The sequence below is a fragment of the Heptranchias perlo genome, unplaced genomic scaffold (genome assembly GCF_035084215.1).
Source record: "Heptranchias perlo isolate sHepPer1 unplaced genomic scaffold, sHepPer1.hap1 HAP1_SCAFFOLD_181, whole genome shotgun sequence".
NCBI lineage: Eukaryota > Metazoa > Chordata > Chondrichthyes > Hexanchiformes > Hexanchidae > Heptranchias > Heptranchias perlo.
The window spans coordinates 135,565-160,958 of NW_027139088.1; the positions used below are offsets into that span (position 1 = coordinate 135,565).

The window sequence follows — 25,394 nt, forward strand, 5'->3', positions numbered from 1 at the left end:
CAGCGCCTCATGGATGCCCAGTTTTGAGCTGCTGGATCTGTCCTGAATCTATCCCATTTAGCACTGCAGCAGTGCCAAACAACACGTTAGATGGTGTCTTCAGTCTGAAGGCGGGACTTCATTTCCATAAGGACTGTGCGGTGGTCACTCCTACCAATACTGTCATGGGCAGATGCATCTGCGACAGGTAGATTGGTGAGGACGAGGTCAAGCAGGTTTTTCCTCTGTTTTGGTTCTCTCACCACCTGCCACCGGCTCAGTCTGGCAGCTATGTCATTCCGGACTCGGCCAGCTCGGTCAGTCGTGGTGCTACCGAGCCACTCTTGGTGAAGTACATTGAAGTCCTCCACCCAGAATGAAGACTGTGCCCTTGCTACCATCAGTGCTTCCTCAAACTATCGAGAAGCAGATTCAACACAAATATGAGAAATGATAAGAGGATCGGTAAATCCCTGAGGACTGGAGAATCTAAAATGGATGCTTGTGAACAAGTTGGGATTTTACAGTCTTGATCGGATCAGTAAATACAGGTCACTGAAAGAGTTTGATAATTTAATTGCAATAAATGATATTTGTTGCTGTTTTTCTCACTGCCTGAGATACGTCCATTGAAGAGGCTCCTTCTCACTGTGACTTACACGTAGACCGACACTAACTGCAGCAGTCTGTGTGTCGGAGCATCCCACCCTCTTACCGAGGTGTGGGGGCAAGTAACATTCACCGGACTGTCAACATGTGTAGGAGAGGGGAGCAGAAACACCAAACATTCAGTAACAAAGAGGAAAACACAGCTTTCGGGCAGTCAACCGCCAGTGGGCGAGCTGAGCTTTCCCCGCAGGACGTCGGTCCGTTATCTTAACTCATCAATGACACAGCCCTTCACACCAGCTCTTCACCCAGCTGGCAGCTCTCGTGCCTCTGAGTCAGAAGGTCGTGGATTCACGCCCCTCGCTCACTAATCGAGGCCGACACTTCAGTGGGATTTGGGAACGAAAATCTGCCCGTAAAAAGTTTCCAATCTAACGGCTTGCCTGGTATTAGCCCAGGAGTACAGACACACACCGGCCAGCGGTGGGGCCTCACACACAGCGGTTGACTCCTGGGTCAATCAGGGGGCAGTGTACCTGGGAATTTCCCATTATCTGCCCCCTGTGTGTGAGGCCCCGCTCGGGGAGGGAACTTCTGAAAATTCCCCAAAAACTGTCGGGACCGTTGCACCTGAAATAAATGTGGGGCCGGTTTAATGGGAATAAACTGAGAGACTCCCCTCCCCTATCAACTAGGAGTACAGGGACATTGAAAAATTGTAACAGGACAGAATAAACTCTACTTGTTACATGAAATCCTGCGGCATGGATTTTACACCAGCAGTTAGCGCCGTTTCACAATATAACTCACCCCGAGATATTATACAGATTAACATAATACTAATACAATATTGCATAAAGCACAGGTAATCACTGCTTTATCAATTAATTCGGGAAAAATCGCCCCATTCCAATAAAATCCGGGATTTAAGAAGTAGCAGAAATGAGACAAGTTTCCCCAAACATGACGGGACCGGTCACTGACCTCCAGCAGGGTAATTCTGATCATCAGGGAATGAGACCGGACTGATGGACATTTAAAGGCTTCACACAGACAGCACTTTATTTAATAAATACATTTACTGACAGTCCCTGAATATATGGGGAGTTGGACAGAGTGAGATTCATTGTCAGTGACAGGGAAATCTGGTTATTTATTTGCTAAAGATTTTTCAGTGTTTCCTGTAATATCAGAGAGAAATTGTGTCAGATCGGGGATTGGATTCAGTTTGTTTCTCACTCTCTGTCTGTTTGTGTTTAGACTGGGGAGCAATAAACTGGGAGATTCAGGAGTGAAACTACTGTCTGCGGCTCTGAGGAACCCGGACTGTAAAATACAGAAACTGCAGTAAGTATCAGACTGTGTGAGATTGTGTTTATAATAACTGGATGCCGAACACTGTACATTAATGTCAGTATAAGTAATAATAATACAAATAAATACTGGGAATTTTCTCTGATTCCTGTTATCTCTGCTCCTCTCTGTCTCTCTCTCGCTCTCGCTCTCTCTCTGATCTCCAGGTTCTGCGATAACGATCTCACAGATTCTTGTACCAAGAATCTGTCCTCCGCACTCAGTACAAACCGGTCACTGACGGTTCTGGACCTGAGTAATAATAAACTGGGAGATTCAGGAGTGAAACTACTGTCTGCGGCTCTGAGGAACCCGGACTGTAAAATAAAGACACTGGAGTAAGTATCAGACTATGTGAGATTGTGTATATAATAACTGGATGTCTGACACTGTATATTATTATTAGTGTCAGTCGTAGTGTTATTAATAAACACTGCATAATTATCAGTAATAGTGTTATCAATAAACACTGGGGATTTACACTGATTCCTGTTATTTCTCTCTCTCTGATCCCCAGAAAATGGGATATCGGTCTCACAGATTCTTGTATTGAGGATCTCGTCTCCGCCCTCAGTACAAACCGGTCACTGACAGATCTGAACCTGAGTAATAATAAACTGGGAGATTCAGGAGTGAAACTGCTGTCTGTGGCTCTGAGGAACCCGGACTGTAAAATACAGAAACTGTGGTAAGAATCAGACTGTGTGAGATTGTGTTTATAATAACTGGATGAATAACACTATTAATAAACACTGTGCATTATTATTAGTTTCAGTAATAGTGTTATTAATAAACACTGTACATTATTATTAGTATCAGTAATCATGTTACTATTAAACACTGTACATTATTAGTATCAGTAATAGTGTTATTAATAAACACTGTACATTATTATTAGTATCAGTAATCGTGTTACTATTAAACACTGTACATTATTAGTATCAGCAATAGTGTTATTAATAAACAATGTACATTATTATTAGTATCAGTAATCGTGTTACTATTAAACACTGTACATTATTAGTTTCAGTAATAGTGTTACTAATGTACAATGTTTATTAATATCAGTAATAGTGTTATTAATAAACACTGTACATTATTATTAATATCAGTAATCATCTTACGAATTAATACTGGGGATTTACCCTGATTCCTGTTATTTCTCTCTCTATCTGATCCCCAGTCTGGATGATGTCGGTCTCACATATTCTTGTACCGAGGATCTCTCCTCCGCTCTCATGCAAACCGGTCGCTGACGGATCTGAATCTGAGTGATCATAAACTGGGAGATTCAGGAGTGAAACTACTGTCTGCGGCTCTGAGGAACCCGGACTGTAAAATACAGGAACTGGGGTAAGTACCAGACTGTGTGAGATTGTGTTTATAATAACTGGATGCTGAACACGGTACATTATTATTAGTATGAGTAATAGTGCTATTAATAAACACTGAACATTATTAGTATAGGTAATAGTGTTATTAATAATGTAGTGTTTATTAATATAGGGAAGGGTGTTATTAATAAACACTGGGCATTTACCCTGATTCCTGTTATTTCTCTCTCTCTGATCTCCAGTCTGTACAATGTCGGTCTCACAGATTCTTGTACCGATGATCTCGTCTCCTCTCTCAGGACAAACCGGTCACTGACGGGTCTGTCCCTGGGATCAAACTCCTTCACATACCGATCTGTCCCCGCTCTCCGCTCCCTCATACTGACCTGCAGGAATCTGAAGTGGATCCGGTGAGTGTTCGAAACATAGAAAATAGGAGCAAGAGTCGGCCATTTGGCCCGTCGAGCCTGCTGCGCGATTCAATATGATCATGGCTGATCCTCTATCTCAATTCCATATTCCCGCTCTCTCCCCATACCTCTTGATGCCTTTTGTTTCTAGAAATCTATCTAGTTCCTTCTTAAACATATTCAGTTACTTGGCATCCACAGCTTTTTGTGGTACAGAATTTCACAGGTTCACCACCCTCTGAGTGAAGAAATTTCTCCTCATCTCAGTCCTAAATGTCCTACCCCATATCCTGAGACGGTGATCTTTCGTTCTGGACCCCCCAGCCAGAGGAAACATCCTCCCTGCATCCAGTCTGCCTAGCCTTATCAGAATTTTATATGTTTCAATGAGATCCCCTCTCATTCTTCTAAACTCGAGTGAATACAGGCCGAGTCGACCAAAGCTCTCCTCATACGACAGTCCTGCCATCCCAGGAATCAGTCTGGTGAACCTTCGCTGCACTCCCCCTTTGCCAAGTATATCATTTCTTAGGTAAGGAGTCCAAAATTGGACATAATACTCCAGGTGTGGTCTCACCAAGGCCCTGCAAACTGCAGTGAGACATCCTTGCTCCTGTACTCAAATCGTCTTGCAATGAAGGCCAACACACCATTTGCCTTCCTAACAGCATGCTGCACCTGCATGTTTGCTTTCAGTGACTGGTGTACAAGGACATCCAGGTCCCTTTTACATCAACATTCCTCAACCTATCATCATATAAATAATACTGTGTAAATGTTTAATGTTCTAAATAAAATATCAAAGGGTTTCATTGCCTTTTATGGATAATATTTGTCTGTAATTATTATTGAAATATTAACCCCAGTCTCCCTGTTATTCACACTGTTGTTCAATCTGTTTATTTCCTGTTTAATCTTTAATCTGTTTCAGGCTGGGGGAGAATCAGTTCAGTTCAAACGGAAAGAATCAACTGAAGTCATTGCAGGGAACGAGACCCGGACTGAATGTGGAAGTGTGAACATTTCAATTTATAACCATTCCTGGTCTCATTATATGAACATTTCAATTTATAACCATTCCTGGTCTCATTATATGAACATTTCAATTTATAACCATTCCTGGTCTCATTATATGAACATTTCAATTTTTAACCATTCCTGGTCTCATTATATGAACATTTTTGGCCGATTCTCTGGTGGGGCTCAGTCTGGGCTGCAGTGGGATACTGGGTCAATGCACAGACAGGAAGGGCCCAGGGTGGGGCTCCATCTGGGCTGCAGTGGGACACTGGGTCAATGTACAGACAGGAAGGGTCCAGGGTGGGGCTCAGTCTGGGCTGCAGTGGGACACTGGGTCAATGTACAGACAGTAAGGGCCCAGGGTGGGGCTCAGTCTGGGCTGCAGTGGGACACTGGGTCAATGTACAGACAGGAAGGGCCCAGGGTGGGGCTCAGTCTGGGCTGCAGTGGGACACTGGGTCAATGTACAGACAGGAAGGGTCCAGGGTGGGGCTCAGTCTGGGCTGCAGTGGGACACTGGGTCAATGTACAGACAGGAAGGGCACAGGGTGGGGCTCAGTCTGGGCTGCAGTGGGACACTGGGTCAATGTACAGACAGGAAGGGCCCAGGGTGGGGCTCAGTCTGGGCTGCAGTGGGACACTGGGTCAATGTACAGACAGGAAGGACCCAGGGTGGGGCTCAGTATGGGCTGCAGTGGGACACTGGGTCAGTGCACAGACAGGAAGTGTTCAGAATAACAAGTGTCCCTCTGTGCAGTATGTGTCCCTCCCAGTGAGGAATCAGACTCTGTAACAAGTATCCCTACAACTCTCCAAAGTCTCTGCCCTCCTCCAAATCTGGCCTCTTACACATCCCGCACTCTCTTTGCTCCACCATTGGCGGCCGTCCCTTCAGCTGCCTGGACCCTAAGTTCTGGAATACCCTCCTTAAACCTCTCCTCCTCGCTCTCCTTTAAGACGCTCCTTTAACCTACCTCTTTGCCGAAGCTTTTGGTCACTTGTCCTAATACCTCCTTGTGAGTCGCGGTATCGCATGAATCGCTCCTGTGAAGCGCCCTGTGACGTTTTACTACTATAAAGGTGTAATATAAATGTAAGTTGTTGTCAGTGTGCTGTGTTAATAAAACTCCACCACTTACTTCAGCTCAGGCCTGGTCTCGTTATTTGTTTTAAATGGTGTTAGTGTTTTAAAATATTGAATAAAGCATCCAGGAAACTACATCCCTCCTCCTCCAAGCGGCATCACAGACCTGACTGTTTGTTCCAGTGAACTGTGTGTGTGTGTGTGTGTGTGTGTGTGTTGGGGGGAGGGGTCTTACCCGGTAGGCTGGATGTGCAGTTTACACAAAACGGTGAGACGGACTGTGAGCAAAAGAGCTCAGCTGGGACCCCACAAAATGGCCTCCCGACATCCAACGCAAAATGGCCGCCATGAACCTGCCGCAAAATTACAGAATGATACATCACAAAAAGAAACCATTCGGCCCATCGTGCCGGTGTCGACTCTTTTAAAAAGCTAACCAGATAATCCCATTACCCTGATATTTCTTCGTGTCCAACACATTTTCATTTTCTAATAATTATCTCATTCCCTTTTGAAAGTTACTATTGAATCTGCTTCCACCTCCCTTTCAGGCAGTGAATTGCAGATCATTACAACTCGCTGCATAAAATAAAAATCCTTCCTCATGTCACCTCTGGCTCTTTAGGCAATTATTTTGAATCTGTGTCCCCTGCCACTGGAAACAGTTTCTCCTTATTTACTCCATCAAAATCCCTCAAATGGCCGCTCTGTCCCCTTAGAGTTGTCCCATCTCCCCGAAACACAAGCATCTTTTTGAAATTATAACAAACCCTCGATGCCCGTTCAGGGGTTCACGTTTCAGACGTTAATCTCCTCTCGGCCCTTTTGTCTCACACTGGGTTCACGTGTTTGTTTAACATTGCAGGCCGGGCTACTTTAACCCCAGGATTTAACCTGGTTAAATCACAACGGTCACAATCGAACAGGAACATGTTAAACCGAGGCCTCAAAACCAGAGCCCAGAGAGGAAATTAAAGCCCAGGGCAATAAACAGACCGAACTCACGTGGACCCTATTTCGTTGCAGGCTGTCGAGGAGGCCTCGGTCGGTCCACGCTGATGGAGGCAATGGGTACCCCAGTGTGATCACAGAGTGGCTGCCTTTATATTTAGAGCACGACCACAACAACGACTACACACGGCCAGCAAGGCGACATCCTGGACAAAATGGCGGAAAGTACCGCGCAGCGTGTCCCCAGTGACCCCAGACTGCACCCATATATCCCACAGTGCACCCAGTCACCCAGAATGCACCAGGGATCCTAGAGTGCATGGAGACCCCCCAAGTGTGATCCCAGAGTGGCAGTATTTATATTTAGACCACCACCACAACAACTACTCCAACAACAACTTGTATTGATAATATATAATGTATATATACTATATTTGTCTAATTTGCACATGGCCAGCGTGTCGGCATTTTGGACAAAATGGCAGCAGGTATGGCGGCCATCATGGAAAATGGCGGCAAGTACGGTGGCAAACTTGTCTAAAATGGCTGCAAGTACTGCGCTCAGAGTGTTCAGTGATCACGCAGTGACCCCAGATTGCGCCCAGTCATACCAGAGTGATTCCAGAGTGAAACGAGTGATCCCAAGGTGCACCAAGTCAACACAGATTAATCCCAGAATGCAGCCAGGGATCTCTGCATACAGCCAGTCACACCACAGTGATGCCAATGTGCACCCAGGGATTCCTCAGTGCATCCAGTCACCCCAGAGTGATCTCGGAATGCACCCAGAGATCCCAGATTGGCAGTCTTTATAATTAGACCAACACCACTACTACGACTGCAACAACAACAATTTGTATTTAAAATACACATATACTAAATATGCATTTACACACGGCCAGCATGGGGGCATCGTGGGCAAAATGGCCGCAAGTACGGCGGCCATCTTGGACAAAGTGACGGCAAACACCGCGCAAAGTGTCCCCAGTGATCCCACAGTGACCCCAGAGTGTACCAGTGATCCCAAATTAACCCTGGAGTGCATCCAGTCAACCCAGAGAGATCCCAAGTGGCAGTCTTTATATTTAAAACATCACAACAACTACTACAACAAAACAACTTCTATTTATAATGTATATATGTATATGTGTATTTACACAAGGGGCAGCAAGTACGGTGATCATCGTGGATAAGATGGTGACAAATCGTTCGGCCATCTTGGACAAAGCGACGGCAAGTACAGCAGCCATGTTGGACAAGAGTGATCCCAGAGTTCACCCACTGATCCGAGAGTGCAACCAGTCACCCCAGTGTTTTCCCAGAGTAATTACACACGGCAGCCATGTTGGACAAAGGGGCGGTAAGTACGGCGGCCATCTTGGACAAAATGGAGGCGAGTACTGCAGCTATCAGTCAAAATGTCGGCAAGTGCCGCGTAGAATGTCCCCAGTGATCTCGCAGTGACTCCACAATATCCCTGTGACCCCAGAGTTAACCCAGAGATGCTCTCAGTGATTCCAGATTGCACCCAGGGATCCCAAAGTACAGCCAGTCACCCCAGAGAGATCTCAGAGTGCACTCAGGGATCCTAGGGTGAACCTCGTCTCCCCTGAGTGATCCCAGAGAGCACCCTGTGATCCCAGAATGCACCCAGTCACCTCTGAGTGATACCAGAGTGCACCCGGGGATCCCAGAGTAAACCCTGTCAAACAAAAGTGATTCCTGAGTATTAGACACGGCCAGCACTGCGGCAATTACGGCAGCCATCTTGGACAAAATGGCGGCAAGAAGGGGGCCATCTTCGACAAAATGGCGGCAAGCATCTCTAGGCTATTAGACAGGAACAGCAGGAGGCCATTGAGCCCTTCGAACCTGTTATACAGTAACAGGAGGAGGTCATTCAACCCCTCAAGCCTGTTAGATAAGAACAGGATGAGGCTTTTTAGCACTTGGAGCCTGTTATACCGGAACTGGAGGTCATGCAGTCCCTCAAGCCGATGACACTGGGACAGGACGAGGCCATTTAGCTCCTCGGGCCTGTTACACACTAACAGGAGGAGGTCATTCAGCCCCACGAGCCTGTTACATAAGAAAAGGAGTAGACCATTCAGTTCCTTGAGCATGTTCCGCCATTCAATTAGATCATGGCTGATCTGTGCCTTAGCTCCATCCACCCGCCTTGGTTCCAGAATCCTTAATACTCTTGCCTAAAAAATCTATCAATCTCCGTTTTGAAATTTCAAATTAATCCCCCCGCCTCAACAGAGTTTTGGGAGAGAGAGTTCCAGATTTCCACTACCCTTTGTGTGAAGAAGTGCTTCCTGACTTCACCCCTGAACGGCCCCGCTCTAATTTTAAGGTTCTGCTCCCTTGTTCTGGATTCACCACCAGAGGAAGTAGTTTCTCTCCATCCATCCTAACAACTCCTTCAGTCATCTTAAACACCTCAATTAGATCACCCCTTATTCTTCCATATTAAGGGGAATACTAGCCTTGTCAATGCAGCCTGTCCTCATAATATAACCTTTTTAGCCCAGCTATAATTCTGATGAATCTGAGCTGCACCCCCTCCAAGGGCAATCTATCCTTCCTGAGCTGCAGTGCCCAGAACTGAATTCAGTCCTCCAGGTGGGCTCTAACCAGAGCTCTGTACAGCTGGAACATAACTTCCACCCCTTTATATTCCAGCCCTCTTGAAAAAAAGGCCGACATTCTATTAGCCTTTTTAATTATTTTTTGTAACTGTCCACTAGCTTTTAATGATTTCTGTACTTGGACCCCTAAATCTCTCTGCTCCTCCACAGTTCCGAGCTCCTCACCATTTAGAAAACTCTCTGATCTATCTTTCTTAGATCCGAAGTGGATGACCTCACATTTCCCCACATTGAACTCCATTTGCCACGATTTTACCCACTCACTTAATCTCTCAGTGTCCTGGGAATGCTTGGTGCTTTTGTTTGGTTGGGGAATGCTTTATATCAGATCGTTATTTTAAAAAGATTAGAATTGATTTCTATTTTGTACTTTTTGAACACGATCATTATTCCCCGGTCAGTAAAATGTCTGTGTTTTTCAGATAGTGGAGACAGTTCAGAGATAGTTGCCTTTTTACCTAATTTAATGAAGTGAAATATTGCTGATTTAAAATCAGCTGTATTTCTAAGCTTGAAAAAGCAGCTCCTCTGTTAGGTGAGGCTTCACTCCCAATGTCTCAGTGTTTCCGCTTGTCCTGATATCAATGTAACATTTGAAGGGCTCCAGGTAATGAACCATGAAACCCATTCAGATTATCTCAGCCCACTCGTTCTATCCAGTGCCTAATAGTGCCTGCTCTTCAGAGGGTGACAGATTCACACTACACTAGAGCTTGTTTTAGACTTTAACTGCCAAACAAATTGATGAAACAGAATAGTAGCAGTAAGACAACAGTTTTACTGTAAAGCTGAACCAGATCCTTAATGGAAAAAAATAATAAATAATTCACAAATGCTGTACCAAACTGTGACCGAGCTTTCGAACATCCTGGTTCTTTGTTGTCTTTTTCTCACAAACTATGGAAACTGTCGACTTGATTAACATTCTCAGAGATTCCAAACAGACTCACCAGTTTGAAAAAGACAGGCTGATAAATGGCTTCAAAACAGTGACTGGGAGCCAGTCATTTTAAGCAATGGTCTGTTTAATTCAAAAAATGCTGCCAATCAAAACTGTACGAGAAGAAATGACCCCGGAGGTTTGTATCTGAATCAAATGTTTGAGTTGTGCCCCCAGCAACTACCCGGCAACATCGCGTGTATTAAATTAATATGGCACATTATCTCTGTGAGTGAAGCTAGTTTGTAATCTCTTATATACCATGATATCTTAAAGAAGCCAATACCATGTTCAATCTCAGACAAAATAACTTCATTCTGTCACACGGGATTACTTTGCTAGACCACATGGTGTGTTACACGATATGGTGTTAGCTGTAATTAAAAGCAATGTATTCTCAGGCTCACTGTGCCCATCACCATGGGAGATCTGCCACTGTTTACAAACCGCACAGGGACAGGATTGAATCATTGAAATTTACAGCACAGAAGGAGGCCATTCGCCGCATTGTGTTTGTGCCGGCGGAAAAAGAGCCACCCAGCCTTATCGCACTTCCCATCTCTTGGTCCGTAGCCTTGTTGCTTGCGGCACTTCAATTGCAAAAGTTTCTTCTATCCCAGACAGCAAAATGCCAAACAGCTTTAGACACTAATATTGTCGTGTTAAAGATTTAAAAGCCTGTCTGCACTCAAGCAATAACTCAAATGTTCTCTTTTTAAAAACAACAGACCATTTTTCTCCACAATTGCGTTTATGAAAGCGAGGCCCAGCTTCTCACTCATATAATCCCACACTAGTGGGACAGGAAACCTGAAGAGCCACGGTAATATACATTTTGATGGCCGTTGGCACAGGTACAGGCAAATGGTGAGGTTGCAGTAGCCTAACACACAGGTATCTAAGTTACTGCCACAATGGGAACTCAATGTGACGGGCCACAGTTTACTGCAGTAAAGATATCGGTTTTATTTAACAAGATCCTGCAAACTCATTCGAACCAAATTGTTTGTTGTGTATCAAAAATGTTTAGAGAATTACTGACTGCAATTCCTGTATTGCGAATCCCTGCCAGAAATGATCACTGTCTAGAGGGCAATGCAGAGCCTGCAGTATAACTCGACTCTACAATCCCTGCATCACTAGTCTCAACATGTACCTGCAGTCTAACTCCACCCTCTCTGTTTAAGACCCAACAAAATTTCACATTGCACCAATCTACTAAACATGGGCAACAGGAGAGGGTATAACTAGGGGCACGGGGATGATGGTCCGAATGGACTCCTGCTGTGTGGTAACTTTCTCTGATTCTATTCTTCTATTATTAGCTTAAATACTTTATTCACCACTTTAGTGACGCCGACGTGATCGACGTGATTTTAGATCGAGACCCTACCAGAGTTTTACTGGGCTTAAACATTATTGTTTGTTTTTGCTATTTACGAATTTGAGTTTAAATTACCTTTTAGTCCAGCTTGAGGCATTTTGACTTTTTCATCATGGCGTCGGAAGCAGAGACTTCCTCCACTCACCAAGCTCCTGCGGCGGTAGTCAGCCTTAAACTGGCGCTCTTTTAGTCCTGCGACCCAACAATATGGTTCACCCAGGTGGTGGTGCAGTTCATGACCAGAGCTTTAACAGCTCAGGGAGCCAAGTATGCCTCCGTCATTGCCTCGCTGCAAACTGAGATCACTCAGGTGGTTGGAGATCGACTAATCGACCTTCCGACGGAGCGTCCTTATGAGGTATTGAAGGAACAACTGGTGAAACGGACTTCAGCTTCGGAGCAGAAACGTCTTCACTAAATATTGTTCTCGGTGGAGCTTGGGGATCGAATGCGTTCACTGTTCCGACATGGCCTGAAGCAGCTGTTAGGCCAGAACACTCCGGAGGACGGTATTGTAAGGAATCTCATCTCACAGAGGTTGCCCACCAACGTCCAGCTCATCCTGGCGTCAACCACCGTCAGTGTCAAATTGAACAACTTGCCAACATCGCTGATAAAATCTTGGAAATCACTGTACCGCCATCCTCCATCGCTCCAGTGACCACTCCAGCATCTCTAGTGGGAGCGACTTCAGCTGGAAGTGAGGTGAACCGACTCAACCCACAAATTGACAGACTCACAGCTCAAGAGTAAGCCTTAACCTGCCAGCTGTAGGAAGACCGTCGGAGCTGTGGTCGCGAATGAGGTGGTTTGAAAGAACATAAAAGATGGTCTTCACTTAGCCCGAGTGCTCGACAGCAGGCCGGCAAAGCACGCTAGTACCACTGGTGTTTTGTGCGAATGGAGACCAGCCGAGACAGAGTCAGGAAAACGACCAGGCCAGTAGCTGAAGGCGACGAGTGCAGCTGGTCAGGACAATGAAAGTCGCCTATTTTATCTCACAGACAAGTACTCTGGCAAATCGTTTTTTGGTAGACACGGGTGAGGAGGTTAATGTTCTTCCTCCAACTCCAGAAGAACGCCGGCACCCTACTTCGAACGTTTATTCACTACAGGTGGCTAACAAGTCCTCCATCATCACGTTTGGAGAGAGGTCAGTAACTCTGAATATTCGTTTACGCCGAGTTTGCTGTTGGGTTTTGACGTCCAGACACCCAACATCAGAGCTGATTTCCTGAGGCATTTCGGTCTGTTAGTGGATATCAAACATCGAAAGCTCATTGATTGATTCCACGACCAGTCTGACTGTCCAAGGTATCGCTTCACGTGTTCCATCCATCAGCCCAATGTTTGTTAAAACTGAAAACACCACAAGTTTAGACACCCTCCTTCGAGGATATGCCGAGATTACTCGACCGATATACAGTGAAACGTCAATCAAGCACTCCATGACACATCACAATGACACTCGTGGACCACCCGTCACAGCTCGGCCATGGCGTCACGCACCGGATCATTACAAGGTTGCGAAAGCTTGGTATAATACAACCTTCAAGCAGTAACTGGCTGTCACCTCTGCACATGGTTCCAAAGAAGACACCTGGAGACTGGCGGTCATGTGTTGGCTACCGCGCATTGAACCGTGGTACAGTACCGGGTCATAAGGGCATAAGAAATAGGAGGACGAGTAGGCTATAAGGTCCCTCGAGCATGCTCCATCATTCAATCATATCATGGCTGATCTACAACCTCAACTCCCCTTTCCTGCCTGATTCCCATATCCCTTGATTCCACGAGAGTCCCAAAATCTCTATATTTGATTGAGTTAATATTACCATTAACTTCAGTTCTTATTCACTACACAGATGATCTGCTCATTCATTCTCACATTGCTGCTGTTTGTGGGATCTTGCTGTGCACAAATTGCCAGCAGCTTTTCCTTACATTACAACAGTGAATACACTTGGAAAAGTACATGGTTGGCTGTGAAGTCCTTTGTGAGGGATGTGGTGAGGTGGTGAAACGAAGGTCCTTTCTGAATGCAAGTCCTTTCTTTGAATTGATAAGAGATGGGTTGCTATGTTTAGTCCAGAACTCCATTATTGACTGTTGTATGGTGGGACTCATGCCCTCCTTCCCAGGGACGAGAGAAGGAGGACCAGATGGACCTTGGTCTTTTTATCGTCCGTCTGTTCTTCCCTCCCCCACTCCCTCAATTGCTACATTCCTAAACGGCCACGCATCAAATGGTCGCCGATACGTTGCCAAGCCGAGTGGAGCCGAGCCGAGCCACGCTTCACCCTGTCCCAGGAAGGACAAAGTGCGTGTTTGTCTGTCTGTCTGTCAGTCATTTGTTGTCTGTGTTTAAGGAAGGTGAATGATTTCAAGAGGCTGCGTGCTTTGTTCCAAAGAATAAAAAGTTTTATTAAGAATCTAATCCAGATGTTCAAATACACATACAAGAGTAAAATGATAACAGACGAAATGCGAAGAGGCAAAACTTAAAGAGCGAGCGAGCGACACATTTGGTGAGGGAGGGAGAATGCAGCCAACCCAACACAACACGAGACGACACCAGACGTCATTTGTTGATAATTTGCATGTTAAGGCTGGGTAATGGATGGACCTGAGAGAGGTGAGTTATGTTCTGGGTTAACACAATCATTGATTGAAGGAAAGCCTGTTATTTCCATTTCACAATAACTACTTCTTGAATATATAATTATATATTTATATATTTATATATAATTTACATCGAATGTACAGTACAGCACAATACAGCACAGAGGCCATTCGGCCCAAATGCTATTTGTGTTTTACAACAATTATATATATATATATATATATATATATATATATATATAAATATACTATATAGAATGACATCGCATATACGGCTTGCAAAACAGTGGCCATTCGGCCCAACTGAGTAAAGAAGTATCCCACGGTGCTTACACAGTTTCCCATTGATCCCACAATGCATCCAATGATCCTACAGTGATCCTACAGTGCACCCAATGAACCACAGTGCACCCAATGATCCCACAGTGATCGCAGAGTGTCCCAACAATCCACAGTGCACCCAGTGATAGTGACCCAGTCATCCAAAGTGCACCCAATGAACCTACAGTGATCCCACGATGTCCCAACGATACATAGTGCAACCAACGATCCTACAATGATCCCAGAGGGTACCAGTGATGCCACAGTGTTCCAGTGATCCCACAGTGCCCACAGTGTCCCAGTGATCCCACAGCGTCGGAGAGATTCCAGTGATCCCACAGTGTCAGACAGTGTCCAGTGATCCCACAGCGTCCCAGTGAGTGCATGGCATTCCAGTGATCCCACAGTGACCCAGTGATCCTACACTGTCCCGCTGTGTCTCAGTGATGCCACTGTGTTGCAGTGATCACACGGTGTCTGAATGATGCCATAGTATCGCACAGTGTCCCAGTGATCCCACAATGTCCCAGTGATCCTAGTCTCCCACCGTATCCCAATAACCCAATAGTCCCCAGTGAAATCACAGTGGCCAAGTGATCTCACAATGACCAAGTGATCCCACAATGACCCATTGATCATACAGTGACCCAGTGATCCCAGTGATCTCACATTGATACAAAGTGGTCGCAATCTGTCCCACATTGATCCCACATTGACCCCGTGATCCCACAGTGACCAATGATCCCACAGCGATCCCATAGTGTACCCAGTGATCCCACAGTGCACCCAGTGATTCCATAGTGCATCCAGTGATCCCAGTGTCCAAACTGAAACTGTGTAAAAGATTGAGAGACAATCTTTATATACAAAAACTTGTTTATATAAAATGAGTATATATCATACCATGTTTTATAGAATGGGTAAAGAAGTTTCTCCTGTAACACCGTGTACCTGAAACAAAATGGCGGCGATCATAAACATAAGAGCCGCCAGTGCCCCACAGTGTCCCAGTGATCCCACAGTGTTCCACGGTGCCCCAGCGATCCTACGGTGTCGCCGTGATCCCACAGTGTCCAACAGTGAGCCAGTCATCCCACAGTGCCCCAGTGAGCCCACAGTGTCCCAGTGATTTCACAGTGACCCAGTGAAACTGCAGTGCTACCAGTCATCCCACAGTGACCCAGTCATTCCAAAGTGACCCGGTCATCCCACAGTGCTCCCAGTGATCCCACAGTGACCCAGACACAATTCACCTGAGCTCCATTGGGTGCAGCCTGTGGTGAAGGCCTCGGTAAGTCCGCTCTGGAGAGAAACCTTCTTTTCCAAGAATTCCTCCTCCTCTCAAAATTTCTCTTTCCACATCTTCATGTTACGGCATTTCCACAAAAATAATCCACTGGAGAGAGGGAGAGAAATAAGGAATTGATTAAAAACAAAGCAAGGGATTGAAAAGGTTCAGCAAGAGCCCAGAGCTCCCTCACACTCATTCACACTCATTCCGTTCCACAGGCAATCTCTCAGCAAACACCATTGATAAAATCCCCAGTTACAAAGCAGAGAATCTAAAGAGAAGAGAGGAAAGTTGGGAGAGAGAGAAATACACTCGGGACAGACTGAAGAGCACATGTTGCTTCTCTCTCTCTCATACAAGTTTGCAAGGTTTTCTCTCCTGCTTCGACACTCACTCACCTCCCTAATAAGGTGCCAGTCTGTCTGCTTGTATTTGCTGCAGGGCCCAAACTGTTACTGTGTTTGTTTCCCCTTCTGTTCTTGAAGCAGGGGACAAAAAGCTTGGACTATTTCTTGCTACTTCATCCCTATTTATTGCAGTTTGCAAAGGTGAACAAAATGTACCTTTGCTCTTTTCTCTTGTTTTAATCGGCAGTGACGAAAAGCCTGTAGTTTGTAGTCAACTTCCAGTTTGTGGCTTTTCCCAATTAGACAACGAAATAAAACAAATTCATGACATTTAAAGGAGCCAAAACAAAGAAGTTTTTTTGAAAAACAAATGCACAGCATGATTCCTCACTCAGTTACAGGGACAATCTCTCAGCAACATTCATTTACACAGAAACAAAGCCCAGTTTATAAATGAGATAAATCTAAAGGTTGAGAGACAATATTTATAGACATAACAACTTGTATTTCTATATTACAGCAACTACAACAACAACAAGTATATATTTTTTTATAAATACATATACGTACATGCATATATATACTTGTTATATAATTATATATTACAACAACGATTACAAAGCCCAGATAATGGCAGTGGGGAAAGAGCCGAGGGGGAAATGGGACTAATTCGATCGCCCTTTCAAAGAGCCAGCACAGGCAGGGTGGGCCGAATTGCCTCCGTAAGTGTTGCACCCATTATGATACTATGCACAAAACTTCAATGCCTGGAACAGGAAACAAAATCAACTCATCTACCGCCGCCATCTTACTGGGGGGCAAGCTGGACATCTTACCGGAGGGCAAGGCGGCCATCTTACTGGGAGGCAAGGTGAGCATGTTAAACAAAATGGCCACCATGTAGCTTAAACAAAATTGAGAGCCCTGCTCCTCAAACACAATGGCCACTAGTAAAGCAGCCATCTTGCTGAGGGGTGGGGCGTGCACCTTAAACAAAATGGCGGATGTGAATTTTAATCAAAATGGCTGCACTGAACCTGAAGCAAAATGACCAACAGTAATGCTGCCATCTTACTGAGGGGCAAGGTGAAGCTTGTTAAGGTGACAGAATCAGAGAGGGTTCGTTTTCTGCTCCTGTTAAATCACAGTTGCACTAACGTTATAGATACAAACTGTGTGAGAAAGGCACCAGCTGGTGTTTAACACAAAGACAGCGGTGCGGTGAGGGAATTAAACACCAAAATGTGAGCTTCAGCAAAAAAATGGATTAACATTTGGTTATTTCTACATAATGTTCAAGGAGTAGGAGAGACCAGACATTCGGAGGAAAGGTCCAATTAGCCATTTTGTGTAGAGAATGTAATTCCAGCTTCTATTATTTAAATCAGAGTAAAATTGGACTCAATCTGAATGAAGTTCTGATCTCGGATTCAATTCATTTCTCCATTATTCATAATTTTATTTACCTGAAACAATACAGTATTTGTAAAAGTGACAGAGCAGGAGAGTGCTGCGGGACCCTGTCCAGTTTAGTAATTCAGCAGAAGTTTTAAGAGTACATTATGATTTATTACAGAATCCAGCAGCTCACTGGGAAAGTGACACATGTTCCAGATGGAGGAGCAAAAAGGTGCAAAGTGATTTTACACTTGAATTTGGGGCAATGCCTTTTTATCTCCACGAGGTTTAAATTTACATTTAACTTAATGGGCTCTTTTTAGTAAAGAAACTTCAGGCACAAACCATAGCGTTATAAAGAAAATAATCATTTTTATTAATACACTCGAAAGATTGACATTAGATTATAAATAATATCTCCGGATTATGCCCGATTTAGAATTGATTTTACAAAAATAAAACAACACATTCTGAATGCCCAAAATGTATAACCGTTTGGAATTCCAATGTCTATCTTAGACAAAGCCCATAACGAAAATTGTATCCTTATGGTTGGCTCAACCTTGCCGGGAAGATTCCAGGTATTTTAATGGGTAATGTTGTAGTGTAGCGTGACTTTCTCTTGTAGCCAGGTCATCTGCTTCACAGGCAATCTGTAAACCAGCATCGAGGCATCAAGCTGGGAGGTAGCGAGTCGTCATGAAGATTCCAGGTGAGGTCGTGCTGACAGGAAGTGAAAGGTGAGGTTGGAGCAGTCGTGGTGGATCTGTATCTCTCTCCACTCAACTTCTGCCCAGCTTTTAAAGACATTTTTAATACAGAATCACACCTCTGGGATGGTGGCTTATCAACAATAGGTTCCTACAAATACAACCTATGATTGATTGACACTTCACTTGTTTTCTCTCAGTGTCCACAACGTAACCAAATTAAGTCGGCAGATGTTCAAACGATCACTAGCATTCCTGGAATCGTTCTTGTTGCTATGGTGATCGATCCTCCGCTGTCTGATCTTTTACAATGTGTCATTAACAATCTTTCAACAGTCCTTCCTCCGTTTAAGAGTCCTTTTCCTTCAGACATGCTGAAGTCGATTTAGTCTCAGGCTTTCGTTTGTCAGATGCATTTTACTACGCAGAGCGGCTGGGAAATTCCAGCAGGAAGTAATGGTCAGGGTCAGGTACACAAGGCTGATTGACTTTATTGTGCAGCCTCCAGGCATCATCTCTAGAAATGTCAAAATTAAATCTACAAGAGTGTTACCCCAGAACAAACATGAACTGTCTGGCCTGCTTCATCTGCTGCTGTTCTGCTGGTCAGCACTCACACACTCCAGGCTGATTACACAGTTTGTTTGGTTATTTCATGCTTTCTGTGTTCTATTCTCACTCCTCCCTCTACCCCCACCCCCGTCACTTTATTTATACGTTTGTCCGTCTCTCATCCAGTCTGTTCTCTGTTTATATCGTTTATCTCTGTGTATTTTCTGCGTGTTTTCTACTTCTTATTTCCACTTCTACTGTTACTTCAATCTCTGTCGCTGTTCATGTCTCCATCTTTTTCAACTTGTTTTTTTCTATACGCCTCCTTCTCTGTCTCGGTCTGTTTGTCGCTGCCTATCTTCTCTCTCTTCCTTCTCTGTCTTTTTACCATCTGCCTCCCTGTCTCTCTCGCACGTTCTCTCTCCCTCTCTCTGACATTATCCGTCTTTTGTCTTTCCACCTCTGTCTCCGTTTCCTTCTCTCTCTTTCTGTTTTCCTCTGTTCATATCTGTCTTTGTTGCTCTCTGTGGATCAACTTTTCCCTTTTCTTTCCACCCATTTCTGGTTCCTTCCCTTTTTATCTGTCATTATTTCATTCTGTTTGCTCCTCACTCTCTCCAGCTCTGCTTCTGTCCACTTCTTTCTCTCTGTTTCTATTTGACTTCTCGATCTCTTCGTTGCTTCTGTTTCTGTATTTCATTCCATTTCTTTCAATCTCTATTTTAATCTTTGCATTTCTCCCTCTCTCCTGTTTTCTATTATTCTCCATGCTTTCTATTCCACTTTCTCTCTTTCTATTACTGTCTTTTTATTTCTTATGCTGTCCTGTTCTGCCATGCACTGTCTCTAGTTATACTGAATGGATTGCTCCGTCTATTTACCTCTCTGTTTCTATCACTTTGTAATTCTTTATCAGTGTCGCTCTCTCGTTCCATCCGTGTCTGCTTTCTCTCTCTCTCTTAATATATACACATATATATATGCGCTTTCTTTCTCTCTTTATTTTTCTATTTTTCTCTCCTGTTTTAATAACTCTCTCTTTATTTCTCTGCTTCTCTGAGTAACTCTGTCTCTGCCCTGATTTGTTTCTACCTCTCTCTCACACACTCCGTCTGCCTTTTATGTGAATCTTTCTTAATTTTCTGCGCTTTTTAAATCGTTACATTTCATCTGTCCTTGTACCTCTCTCTGTCTGTCTCTCCCTCTGTCTCTCGCTCTCTCTGTCTCTCCCTGTCTCTCTCTCTCTGTCTTTCATTCTCTCTGTCTGTCTCGCTCTGTCTGTGTCTCGCTGTCTGCCTCTCTCTCTCTCTCGCTGACTGCCTCATTCTCTCTGTCTGCCTCTCTCTGTCTCTGTCTCGCTTTCTATCTCTCTTTGACTGTCTCTCTCTCTCTCTTTCGGTCTCTCTCTATGTCTCTCCCTCTCTGCTCTCTCTTCCTTTCTCCCTCTCCATTTATATGGAATGTGCAAATTCCAATCAGACCATAAACAGCTACTTTAATGACCAGCTTTGCCCATTTATCAGGGTGGTGATTTAGTTCAAGTCCAGCTGAGCTCCTTCGTGCCGACATTTCGAGCAAAAATTCATATGTCGTCTGTGGAGTAAATCCTGTCTCAATTGGTCAGATTATCAATAAAATATAACATCAGAATCAGATTTAAGATCATTTCAGGAATCTGTGCTGCTAATATAAAATGTACTTTCCATCCCCCGGGAAGTGTAGGGGATGGAGTATGAAATGGGATTTAGTTCTAGTGCTTGAAACCCTTCAGCTCTTCCTATGATTTCACTAATTTAACAATTAGATTGAGTGGGTATTTCACCGCGTTCTTCAGCTCCTCTCTGAATTTAGTCTGGGTCAGGACATAAATACACGTGTTTGTGCAGGAACTGAGAAGCTGCAGCATCTTTGCTGTATCATTTATGAGATAAACAGGGTCAGAGGGGGAGTAAAAAGGCCTAAAGTCCACAATTCGCAGATAAATGAAAGTTACAACCTCTGTCAGCCACAACAGTATAAAACTGCCCGATATACTGAAGAGTAAAATGATGGATTTCTTTCGGTTCTCCATCTCTGGATCACTCTGATTCTCTCCATTGCTGCGGCCCCGGAGTCCCCTGCGGACTCGACTGGACATTAAAATACGCCTGACCGTTAGAACATTGAGCAGCAAAATCAGACAGACCGGGACACAAGGGGTTAAAATGAGGTGCACCATGTCAAATGCGGCCCATGCGGGAGAAGTACGGAAGCTCAGTTTACCCACACAAAGCCAGGGAACATTATCAATTATAAATTTAGGTTCATATATAAAGTACGTGGGGACACTCTCCAAACAGCCCAGCACACTCACTGTTCCCAGAACCACAGCCGCCGATCTCTCGGTGCAATATTTAGTTTTCAGCTTCTCACAACAAATCGATCAAAGGTGAAAGCGACCGTGAGCCAGACGGAAACCACCGTGGTTGCAAAACCCAAGAAGTAAATGAAACTACAAACGGGAGTAATGTCCAGGAATGACACTGGGAGATACATTACATTAATGGTGCCCAATATCGGATCAGTGATAACGACCAGGAGATCGGCCACTGCCATTCCCACCAGGTAGCGGCTGATACATTTGGAGAGACCGCACTTTCCTCGGGACAGGATCACAATCGCCACCAAGTTAACTGTAAGAGAGAGAAAAGGAAGCAGAGAAATTACTGATCAGACCTGGAGCCAAAGCAGCAGATTGAGAGGATCTGGGGTGAAATTTCCATCTTTGTTTATGCATCGAAAGGTGGAAAGTGATTCATTGACCTGGGCAGCGCTTTCGGGCAGAGAGATGTTTTTAAACACAATGATCAATAATGAATTGGGAGATGGATACAGGAAGTGAATAAAGTGAGCACCGGATCCACTGGAAGGGCTGAGTGAGGGCTCGATGCGCATCGGGGAGGGAAAAAGGCTTTTACACACCTGCAATCCAGCGGATCAAAGCCGCATTTGGGCTCCAGACGGACGGAAAAGTGAAGGAAGGGTCGGGAAGGTGAGGGGACAGGGGGAGGAGCAGCTTGTGTGTTGCTCTGGGTGAAGACAGCCGAGAATGAGTGAGATTGGGAGGGAGACAAAGAAAATAGTAGTGTATATGAGCGTATCGGAGCTGGAGGGGAGTGAGGATCAGATAGTTTGGGAAAACGGAAAACTGAAACAACGGATGAGGAGACAGAGGATTCAATGTAATGGGAGGAGAGGCTGGGATTCACAGGGAGAGACTGCAGCAGAGTGTTAGAGGAAATCTAATCTATAGGTCCCACTGACACAATCCAACTAATACATTTAACAGTTCATTTATGTGGTTATTGGTGTCAGAGAACCTTGGCGGGGTGTAAAATGTCTTTAATCAATTTAATTTGCGCATTCAATTAAACGTAAATTGTAAAGTATTAATAAAATCAACCACTTTGTTGTTGAATTCAGCCGAGCTTCAAAAATACAGAATCCGAATAATTCAATATGATCAAGAAATTTCTGATTCTATTCTTGAAGTAAGTTGTAATTATATTTAGTGTTAAGTTGGAAAACAACGAACATTCACAAAAACTGAGGACCTGACAGGGATATAAACATGAGGAGCGAGTCCCACAATAAAAACTCACCCAATCTGACCACATCATAATAACACCTTCAAATCACATTTTCTCTGTTTAATTGTACTGGAAGTTTCAGCAGTTCATTCTGATGAATTATTCACACCACAGCCTCTTGCTTTCCCTCTCAGCCTCTGTGGAATAGTTTAATGTTTCTACAGATCATTCAATTCTCAACCTGTTCACCTACACTGTTCACTTCATCTACAAATCATGGAATAAACAGAATCAAATGCCTCTTCCGGACAGAAATCACAATAATTGAGATTCCTTCTCCAGTAATTATAAAGTAAAGTGATAGATGGCGGGACTGTTCAATTAACAAAACGCCAAAAGCACGTTTATAATCTCCAGACAAACAAAAGGGGTCCTGATTGCAAAAGGGGCAGTGCAAACTGAGACAATATAACATCAAAACATTTCATTTTACAGTGAAGTCCAGTGACAGTCAGTGAATTCATCCACAGTGAAGCAGAGAAGGAGATGTGAAAGAATCAGCAGCAAACTATGAGGAAGGACATTGCGCTCCCTGCTTGTAACAGTGAGACCGTGAGCTGTCTCATTATCAATCACTGAAAACACATTGATGAAAAGATATTCCAGAACAGGGTAGTTCCACACGATGAAACTATTAACAGCTCCTGATGGTCTGACATCAGCTATTAGCCCAGACACCTGACTCCAATACATTCAGTACAGTAATCATTCCAGTAACAATGCCGGGGTTAGATATGGAAAGGCCACTACAAATATAATGTAACTTCTTCAGACCGAACTTTTGGAAGCTAAGAAAATACCATTGTTCAGAATAGAGAATAATCCAGTAACAATGTCAGGGTTGGGTACACAAAAATCATTACGGATATATTGCAGCTCCAACAAGACCGAAAGAGACTGAACACATTCCATCATTCAACAGACAGAACAGTACAGGCGACTGCATAAAACGTTTTCTCCAGTTTTATGCAGTACAGGCGACTGCATAAAACTGGAGAAAACGTAATTTGCCAAGTACTGCAACAGAGTTAACACTGATTTACACCATTAACAGCAGAGATAACGGCTTACCTGGCACTCGAATGGCTGCAAGAACAGGATAATAAATGAGCATTATCTGATCGATTACTGAATATCCCATTTCTGTGAGAAGCACTGACTTCTGTTGGCCTGGAAACCACAGCTCGGGCAGGCACTCTGAGCTGCTCCATTCCAACAAGCCCTGATTTATACAGTGGATAAGTCTCCACTGACACGGTTATACTCCTGATCATTGGTATTAGTAACAGTCAGTTTAACAAACACATTATATCAGCAGCTTTGACTCCGCTGTAAATAATGTGGTGAATAAAACACAAACATCTCAAAGTCCAGGTTATTATCATAATCAGACGTCTCTCAGGAATAAAGTTTAAATCTGTTCTCATACAGGACTGATCCAATAATAATACACGGCTCCATTTACAGTTTTTTATACAATTGTATTGACCATGTTCACTCCTGGTTATTCAATTATAAATGTTACCGATTCTGCGCAGTGTAGACTGAATCCAGGGACACAAGCAGACCCGTTTCACTCTGTTCCTGCAGTTTCCCAGTTAAAATAGGAATGTTGAGTCAATGACACAAGGACAGTTAAAGGGCAGGTTGAGGATTGCAGCCTAGAAATGACTGTTTGTGATATTAGGGGACGGACACTGAACGTGTCCCATTGACATTCCTCTCTCCGCTATTTTACTGCAGATATTTACCCGTTTGTTCTACATTGGTTAACGGCTCCAGTAAAATTGGTCCCGTGTAACACCGAGCTGAGCTCATGACACGATTTGACGTCCATCACAAAGGCTCCGTGATTCCCTCACCCGCCTCCATTCCTTCCTCAGCCCATTGCCATTGAAAGCCTCATCAATGCCTCTGTCCCCTCCAGACTCCATTCCTCCAATGCAATCCTGGCCGGCCACCCAACCTCCACCTTCCATAAACGTGAGTTCGTCCAAAACGGTATATTCCGAGTCCAACCAGCACCAGGTCCTGCTCGGCCTCACTGACCGTCACTGGCTCCCAGTTCCATATCACTTAAATTTAAGGTTCTCATCCTTGGGTTTAAGTCCCTCCATGCCCCCCGCCCCCCCGCCGTCTTCACACCTACAGCAAACCCACCAATGACCTCCTCAGCCATGGTTTACTGGCCTCTTTTGCTGGGACTACCCTCACTTGGTTCCACTCACCGATCTGATCAGAGCCAGGAGAAGCTTCTCTTCCCACCCTATCATCGTTATCTCTGATGTCTCTAAAAGTTCAATCATTGGCTCCCTCCTCTTCCTCATCCACATGCTGCCCTTTGGTGACACAATCCACAGACATGGACCAGCATTCAGATGGACGCTGACAAAACCACCGCCTCTCTTGACCCTTCCTGCAGGAACAGAGAGATCTGGGTGTATATGTGCACAAATCGTTGAAGATGGCAGGGCAGGATGAGAAAACAGTTAAAAAAGCATACGTGATCTTGGGCTTTACAAATAGAGGCAGAGAGTAGAAAAGCAAGGATGTCATGATGAACCTTTATAAAACACTGGTTCAGCCACAATTGAAATATTGTTTCCATTTCTGGGCCCCGAACTTTAGGAAAAATGTGAAGGCCTTAGCGAAGGTGCAGAAGAGATTTATTAGAGTGATTTCCAGGTTGAGGCACTTTCGCTCCGTGAACAGACTGGAGAAGCTGGGCTTCAGATGCTGTCAGATGTTAAGCACTGAGGGAGCACTGTGCTGACGGATGGTTAGTTCTGAGGGAGCACAGTGCTGT

At 44.4% G+C, this 25,394-nt stretch overlaps 1 protein-coding gene across 1 annotated transcript in view; it reads left to right on the forward strand.

Annotated features, from left to right (window-relative positions):
* LOC137309809 (NACHT, LRR and PYD domains-containing protein 3-like) overlaps positions 1-4,704 on the forward strand; it is a 57,009-nt gene extending 52,305 nt beyond the window's left edge. The window contains 7 exon segments of the mRNA XM_067977843.1: positions 1,849-1,935; positions 2,109-2,279; positions 2,459-2,629; positions 3,125-3,177; positions 3,180-3,294; positions 3,518-3,685; positions 4,617-4,704. Of these exon segments, the coding sequence (XP_067833944.1) occupies positions 1,849-1,935; positions 2,109-2,279; positions 2,459-2,629; positions 3,125-3,177; positions 3,180-3,294; positions 3,518-3,685; positions 4,617-4,704 (853 nt within the window).
* The last annotated feature ends 20,690 nt before the right edge of the window (positions 4,705-25,394 follow it).